The sequence below is a fragment of the Cydia fagiglandana genome, chromosome 14 (assembly GCF_963556715.1).
Source record: "Cydia fagiglandana chromosome 14, ilCydFagi1.1, whole genome shotgun sequence".
NCBI lineage: Eukaryota > Metazoa > Arthropoda > Insecta > Lepidoptera > Tortricidae > Cydia > Cydia fagiglandana.
The window spans coordinates 1962963-1985646 of record NC_085945.1 but is presented as its reverse complement, the minus strand read 5'-3'; the positions used below and the strand labels follow the sequence as shown (position 1 = coordinate 1985646).

General features: G+C 38.6%; 1 protein-coding gene across 2 annotated transcripts in view; it reads right to left on the bottom strand.

The window, feature by feature from the left end:
* Positions 1-22684, bottom strand: part of LOC134670635 (uncharacterized) — a 210625-nt gene that overhangs the window by 38270 nt on the left and 149671 nt on the right. Inside the window, exons 3-5 of one of the 2 annotated variants that reach the window (XM_063528441.1) lie at positions 18117-18219; positions 17269-17410; positions 15244-15358 (exon numbers count right to left, since the gene is read on the bottom strand). In XM_063528441.1, coding sequence (XP_063384511.1) covers positions 15244-15358; positions 17269-17410; positions 18117-18207 — 348 coding nt within the window. In that variant the 5' untranslated portion in view covers positions 18208-18219. Of the gene's footprint in view, positions 1-15243; positions 15359-16806; positions 16926-17268; positions 17411-18116; positions 18220-22684 lie in introns of those variants that run through there. The other variant, XM_063528442.1, reaches the window with a different exon arrangement.

Here is a 22684-nt window from a genome sequence, read left to right as displayed (position 1 = left end):
AATTTATTCTAAGACGCAATTTATTGCAAATTTTATTATGTTAAAAGCGTGACAAGTAACTTCAAACACACTGATGTCAGCGTACATTGAAGGCAATATTTATTTTGTAAGAAAAAGAGGAAGTCTAAAGGATTCATAATTTTTAAAACTTGCTGAACAAATGTTGGTCAGTTTGAGGAGTACAGCCTTTAGTTTAATTTATTGCTCCTGTTACAGGAAGCACCCTGTATTCTTATACCTTTAAACGAGCATTCGGGGATCTCGGGAAGGCTCTAACGGTTTCGAAATTTGCTATATGGGGGTTTTCGGAGGCGATCGATCTAGCCTAGGCCTTATCTCTGCGAAAACGCGCATTTTTGAGTTTTTACATATATTTCCCGAGCAAATCTCGGTCTCCCAGATATTATGTATTAACATAAATCCATGAGAGATCCGCTAAGTTCATAAAAAAAGTATTATTTTGGTTTTAATTACATAATATTTATGCTACAAAGAGGTGCACATCAAACTACTCTATTTACTAAACTATTGCTAAAGGTTTCATAAATTGGACTTGTCTTAACAAGCTCAAAGTATACCTACTCTACCAGATGACCAACATCATTGTCAGTGTCTAATGGTAACATTCCATTTCTGACTGCAGCTGTACTACTAGTACTGAATGCGTCGCTGGTATTGTCAATTTCATAGTAAAATGAACAGTAATGCAGCTGTTGGAAGTAATGCAGCAGCTTTGTTGGAAATGGACTGTCACCTTAACTGACTTTACTTAATATTTATCAAATCCACCGCGTGGCAATTTCTCATCTAATTTGCCCACCATACCAAACAATTCTTTAATAACAGTTGTGAATGATTCACGGTTAGTTTCACTAGACTTATATCGACGACCAGCCGGCGTATTATGGATAGCTTTAACCATCTTTATCCACGTGATAAAATAACTTTCACTGTACCGCGGGATAGAAAGTGACGGACACCGTTTTATCACGCTGTCACGTAGACAAGAACGACCATCATATCCGTACTGGATATGGTCCGTAATTACCTTTGGGTTACAAGATGCATGTAACTGTGTCGAAATATCGGGAGACCGAAAACAATACAAAAGGTGATCACGATCCATATCCCAGACGATATAAGTCTAATTCTTTAATAACTGACGGCACGATTCGGGAAATGAATTAGAGATGCACTAGATATAAGATATAGTAAAGGTATGTGACGTTCCACGGCAAAAGGTACCATTGCCCCGACTGAATATTGGAGCGGCGTTAATAAGAAGCGTAAGCGCCAGCCGCCATAAGGTACCTTTTGACGTGGAACGTCACTTATCTTTACTATTTAATTTGTAGTGAATGTCTAACGGCGCGATATCTTAAAGTTCGAATCGCGCCGTGAGAATCCAAAATATTACTTTGCTTATCCGCGAAAAGATAACATGCTAGTCAATCAGTGCTAACCCGTTATACTATTAGCACGTTATCTCTTCGCGGATTAGCAAAGTAATATTTTGGTTTTAATTAATATGGATTTCCGCAAAGTAACGCCTGAATCTATTCACTAACTGAGAATCCTCTGATCCATATAAAGTTTGCTTGTCAATTGCTAAGTTGTTCGCGAGGAAAAAAACAAAACCTGATATTAAATAAAGTTGTTATGCACTGTGCTAAAAAGCGGTTCACGGGCGATTTTTCTGTCTGGCCGGTGGGCGTACGATATGGCAGTTTAGTTCACAACCGGTTCTTTGGCACATTCGCATCGGGTCAGGCTTTATTAAAATCATAATGTCTCGCGCTAAACATCAGTATATAGACAGCTTAAAACGGTAAAAATTAGGCTATTAAGGAAAGCAAAAAGAAATATATTTATTTTACGTAGATAGGTAGCTAATCGATGTTGTGGCAGACTTTCTTTGAAATAATTTTCACGCCAGGAAATATTTTCTGGACAATGTTTAAAAATTAGAGGGGATTGATGTTGAGGGGACAAGGGAACAATTTCCAGAATTTTAGGAGCGATTATTTAAGGAAAATCAATTAATCACAAAACTGGTTTAGAAAACTACGGAATAATATGCATCATTTTTTAGGGTTTCGTACCCAAAGGATAAAAACGAGACACTCCACTGTCTGTAAACAAATACTAAAAACTAACCAACAACAAATACTAAAATAAATAACTGTATGTAAATAATTGTCACTTTTTGACACCGCGGCATTGAAAGTGACGGACACCATTTTATCACGCTGTCACGTAGACAAAAACGACCATCATATCCGTACGAGATAGCTGAGATAGGTACTCGTAGAATGTAACTCAACAATAGTTATTTGTACAACAAGAGATCAAAGTTTGATATTTCTTCGAGTGCTTACTTTGAGTCCCGTGCAAGCGAAAGATTCTATAATAGATTCACGAGCGTAGCGAGTAAATCTAATTTAGAATCTTGAGCGTAGTAAGGGATTCAAAAGCGCACAAGATTTAAATAACTTTGATCTCGTGTGGTACACAAAATTTTTCATCCTAAGCAGTGAGAACATACCTAGAGGGACAGAGATAATAGAACCCAAGTATATCGAACTTGTATTAGACCCCGCATGTTGAAATGACATTTGACTATAAAAGTCACTTGAATGACATTTTGTCTCACTCAGTGAGCAAAATGCGATTTTGCTCACTCACACTGTCTCACTAAGTGAGCAAAATCGCATTTTGCTCACTGTTTTTAAGAAGCAAAGTACCCTTGTTTGAGCTGCTGAGGTGAAAAATTATTTTCACTCACTTGTCAATATTCCTAAGACCTGTTGTTTTACTTGTTTTACGTCAAATGATCATTCCGTTCCATTTCCGGGGCCCTTATCTTCCCGAAACCTATAAGCTTGGATTACTAATGGATGACAGCAGGCCAATATTCCTTAAGCGTAGGCTCAAGCCTAGTCCTGTTCATTGACGACCTGTTAAATGGGCTTAATTTAATAGCTCGAGTGTTTCAAAATCGTTTTCTTCGATTATATAATTTTACGGTTTTAGGTACGTGAGTGTAGTCAATTAAACGAGCGACATGCTTGGGAGAGCTTAGGTCTGGGTGCATTGAATCTAGATTTCAGTGAGTGACTAGTCATTTATAAGTAAAATAAATTCACTCAGTCAAGTACCTGACAAAAAAAATTTGTGTCTGATTTTTTAGGGACAGAATATAAAAAATGAAAATAATTTTGACATCAGCTATCGAAAATGTAAAAATTACAATGTTTCATTTACTCTGATTTCTGAATTATTCTGATGTAGAATGTCTGAAAAAATAAAAATAAAAAACCGGACAAGTGCGAGTCGGACTCGCCCACCGAGGGTTCCGTACTTTTTAGTATTTGTTGTTATAGCGGCAACAGAAATACATCATCTGTGAAAATTTCAACTGTCTTAGCTATCACGGTTCGTGAGATACAGCCTGGTGACAGACGGACGGACGGACGGACGGACAGCGGAGTCTTAGTAATAAAGTCCCGTTTTACCCTTTGAGTACGGAACCCTAATTAAAGTAAAGATACAACCTCTTTGACCGGAGATGTACCTTTTATTTCAAGAATAGCTGGACTGTTCTAGGGTTCCGTAGCCAAATGGTAAAAACGGGACCATATTACTAAGACTTCACTGTCCGTCTGTCTGTCACCAGGCTGTATCTCATGAACCGTGGTAACTAGACTGTTGAAATTTTCACAGATGATGTATTTCTGTTGCGGCTATAACAAAAAAAATACTAAAAAGTACGGAACCCTCTTGGTGGGCGAGTCCGACCGGGTTTTTAAAGTTTAATATTTAAAAACTTATTACCAAGTATATCTTAGTGGCTATCAACCACGCCAAATTCCAAATAGTAGCCGCCAACGTCGCCATCTTGCCACAGATAAACTCACAATTTTACCACAGACTATCAATCAATTTTGTTTTCACATCACCTATTCAGAAAAAGGCTTTTCCTTCCCTGCTAGGAGGGATCAAAGTGGCACTTTTCTTCCCTGCTAGGAGGGATCAAAATAACACTTTTCTGTTCTAGCACACTATTTTTACATTTTTTGCACATTAGTTTTTTAGCTTAAATTATCTGTTTGAGCATCAGATTGTGTCAACACTACACTAATATTTTTGTTTCCTCATAAATAGTTGATGTGAAAAGCAGTATGTGTCACACAGTATCAAAATTATTTCGTCTTGGGCGTTGACACTTGAATCCCTCATTACGCTCAGGATTCAATGTACCTACGACCTTGACGGAAATATATCATTTTGATCCCTTGTAACACAAACTACTATTTTTTCACACACGCACGCACAGCCGGAGCTAAGATGCCACTACTCGTTTTTTAATTGCCAAACTTTTTTTACATACCGTGGTTTTTGGAAAGTATGGGCAAAGACCGAAACGGAGAATTACTGCAATGTTAGATTTGCTTTCTACGCGTTGATGGCCATTTTAAGTAATAAAAGGTGCGTAATTTTACTAATTGGATTAAATTGAGACGAGTGAATAATATAGATTGGTATCCATACAATGATGTCAATGATACTGTTTTCGTTGTTGGAGATAGCATAACTTGCCGAGTCTCATATCTACTCATAATTTGCTTGCATTTTTTCCTTACGGGCAATAAGCAACATACGTACGGTACGGGCAACATCGTACATTTTTCAGCAGTTTTAGTGCAGCGGAGTGGTGTTAACGGAATTAGTATAGGTACATAATTTCAACCCTAATGATTAATTAGCGTTAATTACGTTTATATCAACCTTAATTTAACATTTCAGTAGAAATTATCTATACCAATTCCGTTAACTACTCTGCTGCACCAAAAATGCTGGAAAATGTACGATCATTGGCAAAAAGATTGGGGCCAGTACAGTGGTGTCATGCACACAAATTCGAGCCAATCGAGCTGTCTCACCACGCCGCGATTGGTTGATGAATTTCGCATCACGCGCGCGATTGCGAGTTGCGTTAGATTGCACGATTGGCTCGAATTCGTGAGTGACACCGCTGAACTAGCACCATTATTAGTGCCCGTAAGCCATCTTTAAATATATGTCAATGGTCTTTATTGTTTAACTGTCTGGTTTAACGAACCTTTTGAAACATTCACAGTCCATGAGCACACTGCTCTACCATATTATTAAGAGACGCGTTCAAGTATGTCCGTTTCTAATAAATCTTAAAACTGTTATTAAATAAACCGGTCACAGCCTTACACGTGTGTGCGAGACAGCGATATTGACGTAAATAGCGTCCCACTCGCACACCGGAGCGGCGTGCGGTTCTGCATCCAATTAATGATATTATAACTCCATAGGTCATTCATGGGCCTTCCAAAATTGTACAAATTGTACAGTAGGTCTAGTCGCGCGAGCTGTACGAAAGTGAAAGAGACAAGCTTATGTTCAACAACGAGTGTAACAAAGATGAATTATAGATATGCGAAAATTAATCAACAATAACAGATTCATTCGAAGGTACCTAATGACATAAGTAAATATGGAATTATTTTTGGTGCTCATTATGTATGAGTATAACCTATCTAAGTATCTATAGTTATATAATATCATTGCACCCTATATCAAGACCGCCTTTAAAAACCGGTATAGCTACAGCCTTAACACGATTAGAATATTAAAGGTTAATAACATACAACGTTACTATGCATATTGTGATATAATTAAGAAATCTTAATTTATAATTCTAAAATGTTTATCAGCACCATTTGCGAGTTAAAAACCTACTCATCGAGACAATAATAAAAACCCCAAACACAAGTAGGTTGCGTTGTTTTATCAGAAAGTTCCTATCGCCACCTCCTGTCTCCATCATCAGATCAACTCGATGGTAACAGAGATGGGCAAATTTTATTCGAATGACGAATAACGAATGAAAATAACAAAATTTATCGCGAATGAAGAATAAAAATTATGGATGATTATTCTTATTCGAATAAATTATTCGTCGAATAATTCATCCGCGAATTATTTATTCGTCGAATGAATTTCGAAAGACTTGGCAACTGTTGCCTCGATTCGGAAAATGGATTAGATATCATAAGTGAAGATATGTGACTATCCATGGCAAAAGGTACCTTATGGCGGCTGGCGCCGCGAGTCGGGAAATGAATTAGAGACTCACTAGATACGAAATAGTAAAGTAAATAACTTTACTATTTCACAGTATCTATATCGTATCATATCGTATCTAGTTAATCTCTAATTTATTTCCCGAATCGCGCCTTCTCTTATTCGCGAATAAATCATCCGCGAATAAAAATATCGTGAATTATTGTTTATTCGAATGATTATTGAGATAAAAGTTTATTTGAATGATGCCCATCTCTGGATGGTACCATAATATTGCATTGTTACCAGACTTACATACTCGTATGTATGCAAATTTTCAGTTTCATCGGAAACCGGGAAGTGGGTCAAATTTAGAAGAAGAAGAAGAAAATAAATTTATTATTCGATCATGATCTGACCCGTACAAACATAGTTACATAACTACATACTTACGCAGGTACATTGCAAGTTAAATAAAAGCTTGTAAAATCTGCATTCATTTCCCGTCTGCCCACATCGAATAAGCTTCAATGTCAAACAGACATTATTGATCAGAACCGGCAAATGAGTCACAAGTCAATCGAACTGATATAAACTCAATTTAAACGCAGATGAATCAGTTGCCATATACATATGAGAGCAAAAAAGGTACCTTTTCAAAAATATATAAACGATCTTTTAGTCAAGGTGTTAGAGAGCATGTTTCGATATTTGTGGTAAAAGTGGATAGGATTATTCAACGGAAGTAGAGGTAAACAACAGGTGGTCTTATTGCTAAAAAGCCGCCACCACCAGCATGTCTAGGTATTGTGGTAATGCTTTTACCACAACCACAAATATCTAAACGTGCTGGTGGTGGCGGCTTTTTAGCAATAAGACCGCCTGTTGTTTACCTCTACTTCAGTTGAATAATTCTATCCAGTTCAGATGTTTTTAATGACTGCTTGTTGGTCAATCTAACAACAAAATAATAAGGAAAACCAATCGGATAGTAAACAGCTTCATAAGAAATCATAGGTTGATAGGTATACCTACACAACGCATAATATATTAAATTTTAAGCTTAAATTTAATTTAAGTTTAAGATTTAAGCATTTCATTTTCGGCTAGCTTTACGCTCCCTTTCTCAAGTCTTTAGTGCCCATCTAAGACTTTGAAATTACAAAGTGCGAAGTGCCATTAACGTCATTTCCACAGAAATTTGACGTTTATTATGGCATTTCATCATTCTGTCACTGAAAACTCTGTGCAAAGTTAACTTGGTCTGCCTCCAGCTTAGTATCTTAAGATTCGTATAATATTTTCCTTTCTGCCAGTCCTTTTCCAGCTTATCCTTAAAAAAAACACAAACACCAATATCACTGGCCACAACACTGATTCCAATTTCAAATCTCACAGCGACCACTATGCGCGAGCGACGGTTCGTGACTCATCCCATTTCGAAGAAAAAAAAACACGTCTTGCGTGTACGCGAATATATTTGAACTGACTCGCTCAGAGAGCGTGAAGAAACGGTGTATAATACCACCCAAACGAAACGGTATTAAACGGTATGAAACCAATAGGTTGATAAGGCCTTTTTCTTTTGGCCGCTTGCGAAATGTAGCGGCGAAATCAAATCGTAATAAAATTATATAAAACTTTAGGTACTTGTTACGTTTCGTCGTTGTGAAGGTTTGAGAATGTTTCTAAGGTTGCCAAATTTAAGTTAAGGATGTGTTTTCGAGGTCAGTAACTTTTGTGAGCTTAAAGGAACCGGAAATTGGGATTATGGCGTTTAAGGACTCTTGGGGCCCGGTTCGGATTTTCAAATAGACATCTATTAGATATCTTTTAGACATCACCAAGATACGATAACGATATGTTTAAGATCAAACCAGTCAAATTTGACATTGGCGCGATTCTGGAGATACTCTTGAACGATTTCCGCAGGATAGGACTTAGAGATCCAATTCACATCTAATAGATATCTTACTCTATCTAACGTAAAAGTGACATTGGTTGCCCGAATTGCGCTGCAAAAGAGAACTAGTTGATATCTAAACTATAACGTGTCTAGAATGGATCTAGTACGTGTCGTCTCTTGTGTATATCTTGAAGTTCGAATTCAGCAGTTGATCTGTTTTCTGGTCATCTCGTGATGTCAAGGAATATTTTTTACATGTAGAAAGTTTCGAAGTTTTCTAAATGATCGCTAGCATTTCGTAATGTCTAGTATTCATCCATGACAAGCTATTTGGAATATGATATAAATTTGTTTCAATATTTTTATAGTAACATTAACTGTCTGTTTTTTTGGTAAGGACTAATTAATTTAACAAAACTTGAAGTGGTAGTTGAATCAGTTTTTCATGTGTCGGTTTCGCTGAAGTTTTTTTTTTTTAATATAATAAACTGATCGGCGATTGGCTTCAGGCATGGCATTCAGCCAAACATGTTTAGCTTGATCAAATAATAACATAACATATACTTACAGACCCTATTAATAAATTAAAACAGTACACGTTACAGAAGAATGTTAAACAATTGGCCCTAAAAAGATATTTTTCAATCAACAATCAACAAAACATTATTATTCATTAAGTATTTATTATTGTCTTTAAACAAGACAATAAATAATTCCAACAATACATTTCACACAATATATAAATTCCTCATTGAAACAAGGAGGTTGGTACAATTAATTATAATCGTTCTTACTGTACTATAATGTACTTGTCGTTCCTTTGATCCCTCGTTAAGATTAGTCTTTAACATTACGTAATTAATTACACGTCATTTTATACCTAACGATACATGTGCCCATATGTGACTCGCCACGGGAAAAGGTACCTTATGACGGCTGGCGCTTACGTTGCATAGCACCGCACGCAATAGTATTGGAGCGGCGTTAATAATAGCGTAAGCGCCAACCGCTATAAAGTACCTTTACCGTGGGACGTCACATATGTTTAAACCACATGTGACCTTCCTTGAAAGGTTAGGATATCTAGTAACTAACATCTGGAGCCGAGTGAATGCCCTAGGTGGCCTGTAGATTTATAAATTTAGATAGTTTTAAGATAATAAGCTAATGCGATTTAGCTCGCGTATTTTAGTCACTCAGCCGACATGTTATGGAAAGCCTGGATTTCCATTAGTAGCCTAGTGTTAGTATGACTCACTCACAGTTTGAATTCGAGAATAAGATATACCAAAAAGAGGTTTTTTTTTTAATTTGTCGATTAATTAGCGTCTATTTAAAGTGTAAAAATCAAAACTGTAAGAAAGTTTAGCAAAAACTACGTGCAGAAAAAACATAGACATTTCATCGGATCTTTATAATTTTTAATAATTCCCTGTTCCTTTCTAATATATGGCACTATCCCTTTCGGCTATTTAGGGTTGTCAGAATTCAAGCCATTATCTAATCTGTGGTCGAGCACGCAAAGGGACGTCAAGTTGTGTCAACCCTAATAATTGCTCGGAGCAATGCTGAGCCGAACGCAGCCGAGTTAGCCCGAAGGGAGGAGTTTCGCACCCCAAACCTTTAATTTGTTACAGCCAACTTCTGTATTTTCACGTCAAATGCTTAAGGCTCCTCTTCACGTTGGGCCAACGCCAACGCCAACGAGGGACGCATTTATGCGTTAGAGGGAGCAAGTGATATTGCTATCTCATTCTACCGCATGGCTGCGTCCCTCGTTGGCGTTGGCCCAACGTGAAGAGGAGCCTTTATATAAGCCATTTAATACCCTTCTACCTACTGTCCATTAACGAGGCACTGACCCGTTCCCTTGAACAAAGAAATTAGCATTTTAGTGGACTAATTGAACCCCATATTGGATGCAAATGCCTGCATCTGCATTATGCGACGTTTGAGCATGAAGCTTTAATGCACCGTTGAAAGTGCAGTGTGAAGTGCTTAATTAAAACTTTACAGTAGGTAACTATTATAAAATACTACCTTCATTAAGATACAAGTGCGGAAAATAGTTCACAAAATAAGTACCTAATGTGACAAATGCTTGTATGGAACGGACCTACTTAAATCTAATTCTAAAAAATACCTATTTACAGTAACATATGGTCGTACTTCGTACTTTAGCGCGGGAAAGAGCACTTTCCGTGCGTACCTATATGAAAAGTTTAAAGGGCCATATGTACATACTTACTGCAAAACGTTGTACGATACACGTGCGAATAGGTAATTCGCAACTCGAGTCGATTTAAAGCAGTCGTATTTCTAAAATTCGGCACTCGTTGCGAATTTCCTACTTTCCGCACTTTTATCGTAAATAACTATTATTCTCGTCGCTAATATCATGTAGGTACATATTACGTAGCTTACATAACGATTTTCGGCACTTGATGACCGTACACTTTCGGACATGTTTACTTTGTGTCCAATAGACCACTCGAGAGTGTACATAATGTTTTCATCGACATGTTTGCTTTTCCTACGTCAGTTTTAATATCTAGATGAAAAGGGTATAAAATGTTTTTTTTCTACTTTGATAATATCATAATATTACCTACGAATTAGTATATTATATCATTTTCTTGTAAAATATATTTATATTTATTTGTTCCTTAAGACCCCTTCACCAGCGCCACAGCTAAATAATCGTGATTATTTAAATTTAACGAAAGATATTGAAAAAAGGGGGCCGCTACGTACTGTAATGTGTATTTAAGTACCTTTTGAATACATCAGACTAGTTTTTATGTTGCTAGATTTGTCAATCTATGCGTCCAAAGTTAAAACGGCCGTTTTTGTTTTGAGTTCCTAGATCGACGAAACCAGCAACACAAAAACTAGTTTGATGTATTCAAAAGGTACGTAAATACACAATACAGTCCGTAGCGGCCCCCATTTTTAAATACCTGTCGTTAAATTTAAATAATCACGGTTATTTAGCAGTGGCGCTAGTGTACACGTTGAAGGGCTCTTAATGTTCCTGTTAAATAAAGTATACTATTTGAACACCAATAGTAAGTCTTAAAATAATACATTAGTTTTTTTTTTAATCTTAAAGTTTATTCAGCAAAAATATTAATACCTACATTAGATTAGATAGTACATAATCAAACTGCCCTCTAAAGAAAGGACGTTTAACACAAGGAATTCCGTACATTGACCCGACGGAATAATGGCTATTTATTGGTATTTATTGCCTACAGTATCCGGCTTGACACAAAAACAATAATTTTCTATCTTTATCTAATTTAAGCAATTTTGATAAAGTTAAAAGTATATACTCTTGAAGTACCTATTAGTTTACTCATTGTCAGTACTAAAACTGTTTCTTTGTTGTGTAAAAATATAACTGCCAAAAATAAAAAATAGACACCCTTCTGCAGATAATGTGGAAAATTGACAATGTATTGAATTAGAAACAAAAGTTATTATACCCCTCAAAATAAAAAGCATTTTGTTTTAATTATCTATCCGCCGTGCTAACTTCCACAAATAGAATTAATTCAATTAGACGCGCGATTCGCACTTCGCAGCTCTGCTTGGCTCTGCTAAGTGCGATGCACTGTAAACCATAGACTAGAGAGGTACAGTCGCCATCAGATATATCGGTGCGGCCAAGGTGCTCACAAATATCTGAGCACGCCTCTATTGCCAAGGCGTTAGAGTGCTTGTTCAGGTATTGTGAACACCTTGGCCGCTCAGATATATCTGATGGCGACTGTACACAGACACCGCATTAGGAAGCGTTTATAAAGAGCACGAGGTCACCACTCAATTAATTCCACTTAGAGACAATACTAACACTTTATCCAAGTGGAATTAATTTAGATATAAACCCACAAACTTTTTGAAAAAGTCTTTATCCAAATGCTTTAGTCGCTGAAAGTATAGATTAGAGATGCACCGGATATCCGGTTACTATCCGGTATCCGGCCTATCCGGCCATTATTTACCTATCCGGCCGGATACCGGATAGTGACCTACTATCCGGCTGGATACCGGATAGTAGCATTGCTTGATTTCGGAGTAAACAAATTGGATTTAAGAAAGAGACACGGTCATAATCGTCCTTGTTTATTATTTTAAAACAATTTCATAATTACATTGACTTGAGCGCGCACTCATTTCGAACCTAGAAATGAGTCCGCGCGAACGTTCACTAGGAAACAGGTCAAGCTTGCAGAATGCGCACCTGAAAAACCGAAATGGTATAGTTCCGCTGGCCGAATATCCGGCGGCCGGATACCGGATATTCGGCTGATGGTCAGGCCGAATATCCGGTATCCGGTATCCGGCCAAACAACTATCCGTTGCATCTCTAGTATAGATACATATACTTCTATAGAGTACAGTAGAGAGGGAGAGTAGAGTAGAGTGTAGTATAGAGTAGAGTTCTGTAGAGTTCTATAGACTTCTGTAGAGTAGAGTAGTGTAGAGTAGAGTATAGAGTTCTGTAGAGTAGAGTGTAGAGTAGAGAGAGAGTGTAGAGTTGTAGAGTAGTATAAAAGACTCAAAAGTTTTTTAAGAGAAGGCTCGCGTAAATTCGGGTATAGTTCTTCAAATTTAGACTGAATTGAAAATCTCCTTCTCCAGTTTTTTTAAAGCTGTGCCAAAGCTTTCTTATACTATTTAATATTTATGAAGTTAATAGTTATGAGGAAAATGCTAGTAATAAATTAAATATCCTCCACTTAACATAAACCATTATTGACAGTCATGCGTGGATTTCTATTTGTATGAATGACTATTGGAATTTAAATGAAACGTAATGTTTACCTACTTATTTTGCATTCTCAAGAGTTAATCGTGCATTTAAGTGAAATTTTAAACCGAATTTAAAATATTTGTAGCACGAGTTTCTGAATTCGTCGGGATCTTATTTTGAACAAAGTTGGAACGGTTTGGGCTCTTTCTCTTTAAAAGGGTTAATACTTCACAGTTGATCCTACTGTCAGGGCAGGGTTCAGGGCAGGATCTGATGATGGGATCATGGGGAAATCTTTCACGCATATAATAAATAAATAAATAAAATACATTTATAAATACGTCACAATTTAGTATATACTTACAGAAAAAAAGAGACACGCGGGTATAAAAAATGTTGGAAACTAAAATAGGAATAAATGTAGTGATTATGATAATTTTTTGCTCTCGGAAGCACCATTGGGTTAACCGGGTCAACAAATGAAGACCATTACAAAATGATAGCATTTGAATTTGAAAGTTTCGTGAACTCGGAAAGGATCCAACCCACAAAAATCTATAAAAAAAAAAACAACGGGTTGCACTCCGGGAGAGCCGACAGAAGTGAAAACTCAATGATTAGTCCAAAATGTCTGCAGCACTATGTATAATTGACCCATCCTCCTTTCTATTGCAAAACTTTAGTTCCGAAATTGCTGGCCAGTGAGCTTTGTAGCGTTAATTGTTTGAAATTCGAATAGAAATTGTAAAGTTACCTTGCAGACCTCGCATCTAAATATATTTGGTCATGATATTTTGAGTTTTATTCACCAGTACTAGAGTTAACTTTTATTAGCGATTTCATCAAGATGTAGCTTTATTGAATTATATTTGAGTGATATAAAGTTAAAGTGACATTCCATTTCCAACTGCAGCTGCAATACTGTTCATTTTACTATGGAAACGCGTCGCTGTCACTGTCAATTTCCATAGTAAAATGAACAGTATTGCAGCTGCAGTTGGAAATGGAATGTCACTCTTAGAATGTAACTGTGAGATCCTCGTATTTTAGCTCGTACAAGATTAGAACATTGAGCTTTATTGCTTAATATAAAAGTCCAGTTTTAAATAATTGACCTGATTATGATACGTTATGACTAAAGTTCTTTGGTAAATAACATTGTCCGTGACACATGACGTCAGCGTTACGTTACGCGTTACGCTGTATCGAGTTTATCATTTTTTCCCCACCTCAAAAAGTGCTCAGCGCCGCTAAAGAAGTTTTCACTTCAAAAAAACTTTCTGTCTAAGAGATAGGCCCCGTACATGAACTATACATGTAGGATAGGAGCCTAGCATAGGAGCCGTCAGATTTTTGGCGCGAGGCGTAAATGTGACGTTTACGGTACCGATGTAGCCCACAAGATGGCAGAACCTACTATGCACCAGAAAACGTACCGACGAGAACGGTAGATGGTAGCACTTGCTTTGGCAATGTGCATGTGCATTGTGCAAATGTTTCCGATTCAGGGCACGAGATGGCAGACCCTCCAACGCGCACGGTCCCTACTTACGAGTATAGGGACACCCTAAACCCTTATATTATTTAATCAGACACACGTCCATTTTTTGAAGGCAATGGTCGAGTAGATTCAACCTTTGAAAATGAATCACTAGTTATATGGGGACCGATAGGTATCTGTTAGCAAACCATAAATATCGTGTAGATCAGTGACTAACCTACACTTTTACGACCCGCCTTGACCTTACTCAAAGTTTATCGCCCGTAAAGGGCTCTTCAATAATGAAAGCGTAATCAAGCGAATAAGCGACAAGCGACACCTGGGACATTATTTGTCCCATCCATTCATGTTCTCAGTTAAAGGTCCCCCCCCCCCCCTATTTACTAGGTATCTAAATATATTTGATTGACATGCACCCATAATTCTTTATGCAAATTATTCGATCTAAAAATGTGTACCTTATCGAATGTTAAATCGCGTACGAGTAAGCGCAACTTTCACACCTTATAACCCACTCACACCTAATTTTTAAGTTAATCTAGATTTAATTTATCCAACTGTTACATACTCTTTTTGGTAAACCCCAAGATACAGGATCAGCCTAGGGCTTACCAGACACCTCCCGTGCATGTACTGTGTTCTTAATTATTATCAATAAATTATTCTATTCTATTCTTAAACGCCATTTAGACGGTTCAAGAACTTGCATGCGATTTTCGTTACAGTGCGGTATTTGCACGATCGACGAAATTCATTATACTCTGTAGTTAGCAATGTTTACCTATCTTTGGCCCTCTTCTTTCCACTAAGTAAGTAAAAGTACTTACCCGGTGAGAAGTGGGGAGGTGGGGGGTAGGGCGTTCGTCGCTGGATTCGTCGCTGCGCTCGACCGTGAAGACGAAGTCGTGTGACACGGACAAGCCATCGTAGTCCCACATATTAGCAGTTTGTGTATGTGTGTGCTTGTGTTTGTAGACTTACCCGGTGAGAAGTGGGGAGGTGGGGGGTAGGGCGCTCGTCGCTGGATTCGTCGCTGCGCTCGCCCGTGAACACGGAGTCATGCGACACTGACAGCCCGCTGCCGTAGGCTCCCTCTCTGAAATAAGCAGAGCAACTTATCAATAACGTTTTGATCGTATACATATAGCATAGGAGCCTGTACTTATGTATATGTATAAATGACAATGATGTTGATTTTGAATAACGTGTCAACGTTGCAACAGTGTCGTCATCCAAATTTCACATTTCCAATCAATTGATTACAGAATAAAAGCTCGTAAAAATAGACACGTACATTAGAACCTAAATTGAATGGCCCTAGGAAATAGACTAAGCTGCGAGTTCGATCGATTACTAACTGGTTAGGCAACAAGGGGCCAAATTCGACATGTACAACTCAGAGTCAGATTTCGCATCCACGTCAAATCAACAGTTGATTTTATTGCATACTGAGTGTTGATTCCATCAACGGTGGATAATATCATTTGGCACAACCAAAACTCAACTCTAAACAAAGGGTGGTTCGGTTTGGTTTGCTTGTCACCCTAACTGTGGATTGTTAATGTCAAATTTTGACATTGTACGACTGTACGTATTCGCGAACTTATGATTTTTCCCACATCAACGGGAGATCAACACGATACGTCAAACGTCGCTTTACTTGTCGAATAGGGGTCTAGTTGTCCTATTGGGATTGCTCAGTTAATCCAGACAGGCGCTTGAGTTTTATAAAGTTGCCTAAGTTTGCAACTCCTTGACAAGAAAAGAATTCTTAAGTTGATAATGATGAAACTTACTCACTTAAAAATGTTTTTCAAATTGGTGTAGGTTTTATTATTTGCGATCCAATTTGGTATAAAACGAGTGCGGTACGTATGATAATTGCTCGAAGAGCCATATATTGGATTCCAGTACCATGACGATTTTCACGAAAAAGTACATGTCCGCATATGTATACATAAGCATCCTTTAAGAACTGCACTCCCGAAAACCTCAACACCGAGTACTATGACAATTTTCACCAAAAAGTACAAAAAATTCTGCCATCTTGGATTCCAAATCCGTGTCGACATATATTTATTTTATACCCTTGAAAACATATTGTATGGTGGCGTTCCTTGTCGCACTCCTTCGCCTCTTGAACATGCGACGCAGTCCGACGAGAAACCTTTCTTGTTACACTCCCTCAAAAACTACTACCATAACTAAAAAAGTACATTATATATGAAATCCGTGACACCGAAAACCTCAAAAACGAGTACCATAACAATTTTCACCAAACACGTCCAGCATTATTTTTGTTTAGTCATTCTTTTTGAGATCCCCACTCCCGAAAACCTAGAAAACTACCGCATAACGAGTTTCAAGATGACCTACGATGTCCGCCATTTTGTCTACAATATGAGTCAACAGTTTTAAAAGAGAGAGAGAGAAAGAGAGAGAGAGAGAGATAAAAAGAGGAGAGAGAGAGAGAGATATATAAAAAGAGGAGAGAGAGAGAAAGCGAAATAGATTTTGTGGTGTTGCATGGTGTAGTAAACTCACTTTCTCCTAGCCTGCCGCTCGGCCGCGAGCAGCTCGCCAATAGAGCTGCTGCGAGGGTCGGGAGAGGCGTTCCTTGTCGCGCTCCCTCGTCTCTTGAACATGCGACGCAGTCCGAGGAGAAACCTTTCTTGTTACACTCTCTCAAAAACTACTACCATAACTAAAAAAGTAAATTATATATGAAATCCGTGACACCGAAAACCTCAAAAACGAGTACCATGACAATTTTCACCAAACACGTCCAGCATTATTTTCGTTCAGTCATTGTTTTTGAGATCCACACCCCAGAAAACCTAGAAAACTACCTTACCTATATGAAGTTTCAAGAAGACCTACGATGTCCGCCATTTTGTCTACGATATGAGTCAACAGTTTTAAAAGAAAGTGAGAGAGAGAGAGAGAAATAAAGAGAGAGAGAAAGCGAAATAGATTTTGTGGTGTAGCATGGTGAAGTGGACTCACTTTCTCCTAGCTTGCCGCTCGGCCGCGAGCAGTTCGCCAGTAGAGCTGCTGCGAGGGTCGGGAGAGGCGTTCCTTGTCGCACTCCCTCGCCTCTTGAACATGCGGCGCAGTCCTCGCAGAAATCTGCCCGTGCGGCCCTCGCCTGGAATTCGAAAAAGGAATATTTTAGGAAAAAGAACGTTAAATCTTCCGCCTATGAGTACGTCTGATGGTTGAAAAAATCTTTACAGTACATATGGTCCTATTTTTCCGCACTAGTGCGTAAAATAGCACTTTTCGTGCGATGTCAAAAGTTTAAAGGGCCATATGTACTGTAAAACGTACGATACACGTGCGAATAGGTAATTCGCAACTCGTGTCAATTTAAAACACTCCCTTCGGTCGTGTTTTAATTTATCGCCACTCGTTTCGAATTTCCTCTTTTTCGCACTTGTATCGTAAATAACTATAAGGTGCGTCTAAATCTGTCGAATGCGCCAAAAAAGCCTGAATAAGATACTAATCATGTTAATACACCACGCATGTACTTATTACGCACCCTTTGAGCGACTAAGGTGTGCTAAGATGGTAAATTTTACTGGTTAATCAGAGCTATTCTGCTTTTAGTCGTATGTGGTAATTGTTTTGAACAATTCTTCAGAGTTCTCAGGTAGGTAGGTGGTGTTACAAACTGTCGAGCTGAAACCATTGCGAAGGGAATGGTTTGCGCTATGCCGAAAAGCGCAGCAGTGCATTGTGGATTTTTTAGCGTAGCAATCGACTCTAGCGTGGAACCATGAGCGTCGCGATGGATTCTAGCGTGGAACCTTGAGCGTAGCGAGGGATCCAAGTGCAATAAAACGTCTTACCATGATTGTGTGTGTCGGTGTGCGGTCGGTAAGGAGGCTCCAGCGAGCCCTCGCGCACGCACGACATCAGCCCCGCGCCGCCGCCCGACATCCGCCTCCCAGCCTGCAGACAAGCAAACAAACATACATTAAAACACTGTTATATGTTAAGAATTTCGCCGCAAAGTCCTTGCCTACTGACCGAAACCATACTAGAGTCAGACCAAGAATAGTCTGCAGCGGATGTGATAGCCCCCGCAGTGTAAGTATTATTTAAACGTCAAACTTCTATGAAATTATGACGTATAAATAACACTGGCACTGCGAGGGCTGTCAAAATAGCTGCAGACTTTTCGTGGCTTAACTTTAGATATTTATTTTTTATTAGATTGAATTGGCCACATAGAACAAGTATTTCGCCAGCATTTCAGAGGTTTCTGCTAATTAACAAACAGGTTGAACACCAAACTTAATGGGCAATTATATTGCCTTGTTAATTGAACGATAATCGATTTTAAACTGATGTTAATATTGTAGCTATTCAAGATATATAATAATTTATACTATATACTTCCCACTGCTTTCCTCACAATGTTTTCCTTCACCGAAAAGCTAGTGGTAAATATCAAATTATATTTCGTACATAAGTTCGGAAAAACTCATTGGTACGAGCCAGAATTTGAACCCGCGACCTCCGGATTGAAAGTCGAGCGTTTAAAGTATGTAACAATATCATACAATATGGTTTCACTTCCCTTTATAGAGCAAATGGTTCAAAAAAGACCACCCTATAACTCCATATTTTTGTATTTTTTTTCTTGTACAGTCGCCATCAGAAATATCGGAGCGGCTAAGGTGCTCTCAAATATCTGAACACGCCTCTATTGTCAAGGCGTTAGAGTGCGTGTTCAGATATTGTGAACACCTTGGCCGCTGCGATATATCTGATGGCGACTGTACCTACAGAATTTTTCGTAGGTCCAAACAGCGACACTCTTAACTGCCCATCGGTGGACCTTATGCCTTTTGTAATAAGGTTTACGAACTGTCAGTTAACAGTGCGGGCGATCGATGGTACTATAGATTGGCGATGAAGATTGAATTGAGGATTTTTTTCAGTCTTGCCCGTTAAAAGTTAAACTTAAACAATACGTAACACATACGGCGCGATTCAGGAAATGAATTAGACATTCACTAGATACGAAACAGTAAAGATATGTGACCTTCCACGGCAAAAGGTCCCTTATGGCGACCGCAATAATATTCATCATCATCATCTCAGCCATAAGACGTCCACTGCTGAACATAGGCCTCCCCCTTTGGGGGGTGAATGCCATAATCGCCACGCTTGGCAGGCGGGTTGGCGATCGCAGTCGAGTACACCGAATTTGAGGGACGCTGCTGCCCGTCCACCGGTGGTCTTGGACGTAGTTTAAGGACATACCCGGGTCCAATAATATTGGAGTGGCGTTAATAACAGCGTAAGCGCCAACCACCATAAGGTACCTTTTGTCGTGGAACGTCACATATCTTTACTATTTCATATCTAGTGAATCTCTAATTCATTTCCTGAATCGCGCCGATAGAGAGTTATGTTTTACGTCATCCAGCCAAGTACTTCCTTGCAATATCACCTCTATCCCGACGTTAATACGGTTCAGAATGGGATAACGGGATCAATTGCAGCGAGTGCAAGGTCCCAGCCTCCCAGGGTCCCGACAGTGACCCAGTTACAGCTGGGATCGTTAACAAGGCTCTGTTTATATAAAGTTGTTTGTTGTTTAAGGAGCAAAATGGTTTGCTATGTAACTTCGAAAATCCATCGTATAATAACCGGCGAATTATTAAAATGTCCTATAGTTCGTTTTTTTTTGCATTAGAAAGAACTTGTAAGAAGGTAAGCTATCTTACCATGTCTTTTAATTGAAAAACGCTTTTTAAAAATCAGTAACTATTACTTATGAAAGCAGAAGAATATAAATGATCGAATTAGATTCATAATTTTTACATATTTGCCGTGACTTATTTTTAAAACGTGTTTTTCATTTAAAAGACACATCAAGATTGTTTACCTTTTTTCTAATACTAAAAAAAACGAACCATAAGGCTTAGTAGTATTCAGGAGTTTTAAAAAGTCTCAACGATTAGATTTATTTTAAATTTGAAAATCTTGATAACTACATATGAAGATACGGATATAATAGAAAATAAATAAGGAATAAGGAAAAGTCAAACGAATGCAATCAATAACTTCAAATATTTTAGAGTCAGTTCAACAAAAGTCTGCAGCGGATTTAATAGCCCACGCAGTGCACGTGTTATTTTAAACGTCAAACTTCTATGAAATTATGACGTATAAATAACACTTAAACTGCTTGGTCTATCAATCCGCTGCAGACTTTTGTTGGTCCGACTCTACATATTTTTTTGTCCTACGATTCTCAGAGACGGTTGGGTTGCCGCATCTTCTTCGGGTTATCCCGACATTTGCCACGGCTCCCGATAGCCTGGGGTCCGCTTGACAACTAATCCCATGATTTGACGTAGACACTTGTTTTTACGAAAGCGACTGCCATCTGACCTTCCAACCCAGAGGGGAAACTAGGCCTTATTAAGATTAGTGGGTTGGGTTGCCACATCTGATTCAAAATTAAAATGATCCTACTCGTACATATATTTTACAAATATGTATTAATGACTCAGATAAAGAACATTTCGACAAAGCCTTTGTTCGTAGGCTGTGTTTTATTGTAAACATTGGAATCAAGGAAAACGTGAAATGGAACCTTGGCATTTAGCTTATGATATGGCTGGGACCCGGTGCGGGCAGATTTAGGTCACTGCCGAAATGTAGTCTGTGAACTCGTGATGCAATTGCACTTGTAGATTTTTAGGGTTCCGTACCCAAAGGGTAAAACGGGACCCTATTACTAAGACTTCGCTGTCCGTCCGTCCGTCCGTCCGTCCGTCCGTCCGTCTGTCACCAGGCTGTATCTCACGAACCGTGATAGACAGTTGAAATTTTCACAGATGATGTATTTCTGTTGCCGCTATAACAACAAATACTAAAAACAGAATAAAATAAAGATTTAAATGGGGCTCCCAAACAACAAACGTGATTTTTGACCAAAGTTAAGCAACGTCGGGAGGGGTCAGTACTTGGATGGGTGACCGTTTTCTTTTTGCTTTTTTTGTTTTTTTTTTTGCATTATGGTACGGAACCCTTGGTGCGCGAGTCCGACTCGCACTTGCCCGGTTTTTATAGGATTCCACAAGTGCATGAACTGTGTTTTAGTCTTCTAAATATGCTAAAATGAACCAACTACCTTCTGGTTTGGGCCAGGCATGTTTGGGTCATACTCATTTGTGACGTCCCACGGTTAAAGGTACCTCATGGCGGTTGGCGCTTACGCTATCAACGCCGCTCCAATATTATTGCAGCGCTATACGACGTAAGCGCCGGCCGCCATAAAGTACCTTTTGCAGTGGAACGTCACATTTTATAGTGAAGTGAAATGAAATGAATTTATTTGAATAAAAATTGAAGTTATCAACAATGCGTTGGAATCTCTTATTGTAAGTTTAGGGATTAAAATCTAAGAGAAATAACGAGAACCTTTCAAATATCGGTCAGACCAAAGACGCGCTGTACAAATCGTCGACGATTCTAAGAAACTCACGAGCGATAGTGGTACCTACCAATAAGTCTAAGGACAGACTTTGTCTCCTTTTGTGTGTTCTACTATGTCACTGCGTGTAAAATATGTCTATAAAAAACTGTAATTTGTTTTTTTAACTCCTGTACTTACTATCGGAAAACACGATACAGTGAAGTGGAACTATGTACTAATAAATTAATTGCATTTACCTAGGGACTTTTTTGTTGACGACGGCCATAAATGATAAAATGATGGCATGTAAGACTGTTTTGTTAGTTTTTTGTTAGACTATTTAAGCACCAATGTGATCGATCCCTTATAGGACCCAGGAAAACGAGAAATGGAGGTAGCCTTGGCATTTGGCATATGAATTGGCAGGACGGCGCCGGCTGCATTTGGGTCATTGCCGGGCCGATCCCTGACGCTGCACTTGACAACCGTGTCAAACTTTGGGCTTTTTGGCGATTTACACAAGTGTTTTACCAAATCCGACAGTAGTGAGTTGACGACTGGTGTGGTCTAGTTGATGTCGTCATTCCGTTAAAGTAGATGGCCGGTGCCGCTGTCTGCAGTTTTGGAGACCCAATACCATGACATACTACTTAAACGTTGAAAGCGGTTTCCGGATCCGAACTATATTCCCATGATAGTGCACTATTGTCTATGCCAAAATAAACGCTATATTTTCAGTTTGACGTTTTGGTGGCATTTTCACACTTGGTCGCTGCAAAATCTGTGCAAAGTTAGGTTGATCAGGTGTTGGTCTGACTCTTGTAACATTGAACGCGTTTATGAGGTCATAATAGTCATAAAATGGTCCGGGACCTCGGCACGACATTGCATTTAGGTCATTGTCAGGCCAACCCTCAACCGTGCAATTGCACTTCATTAATGAGTTTTTTTTTTATATTTTTAAGTAGTTTACACGAC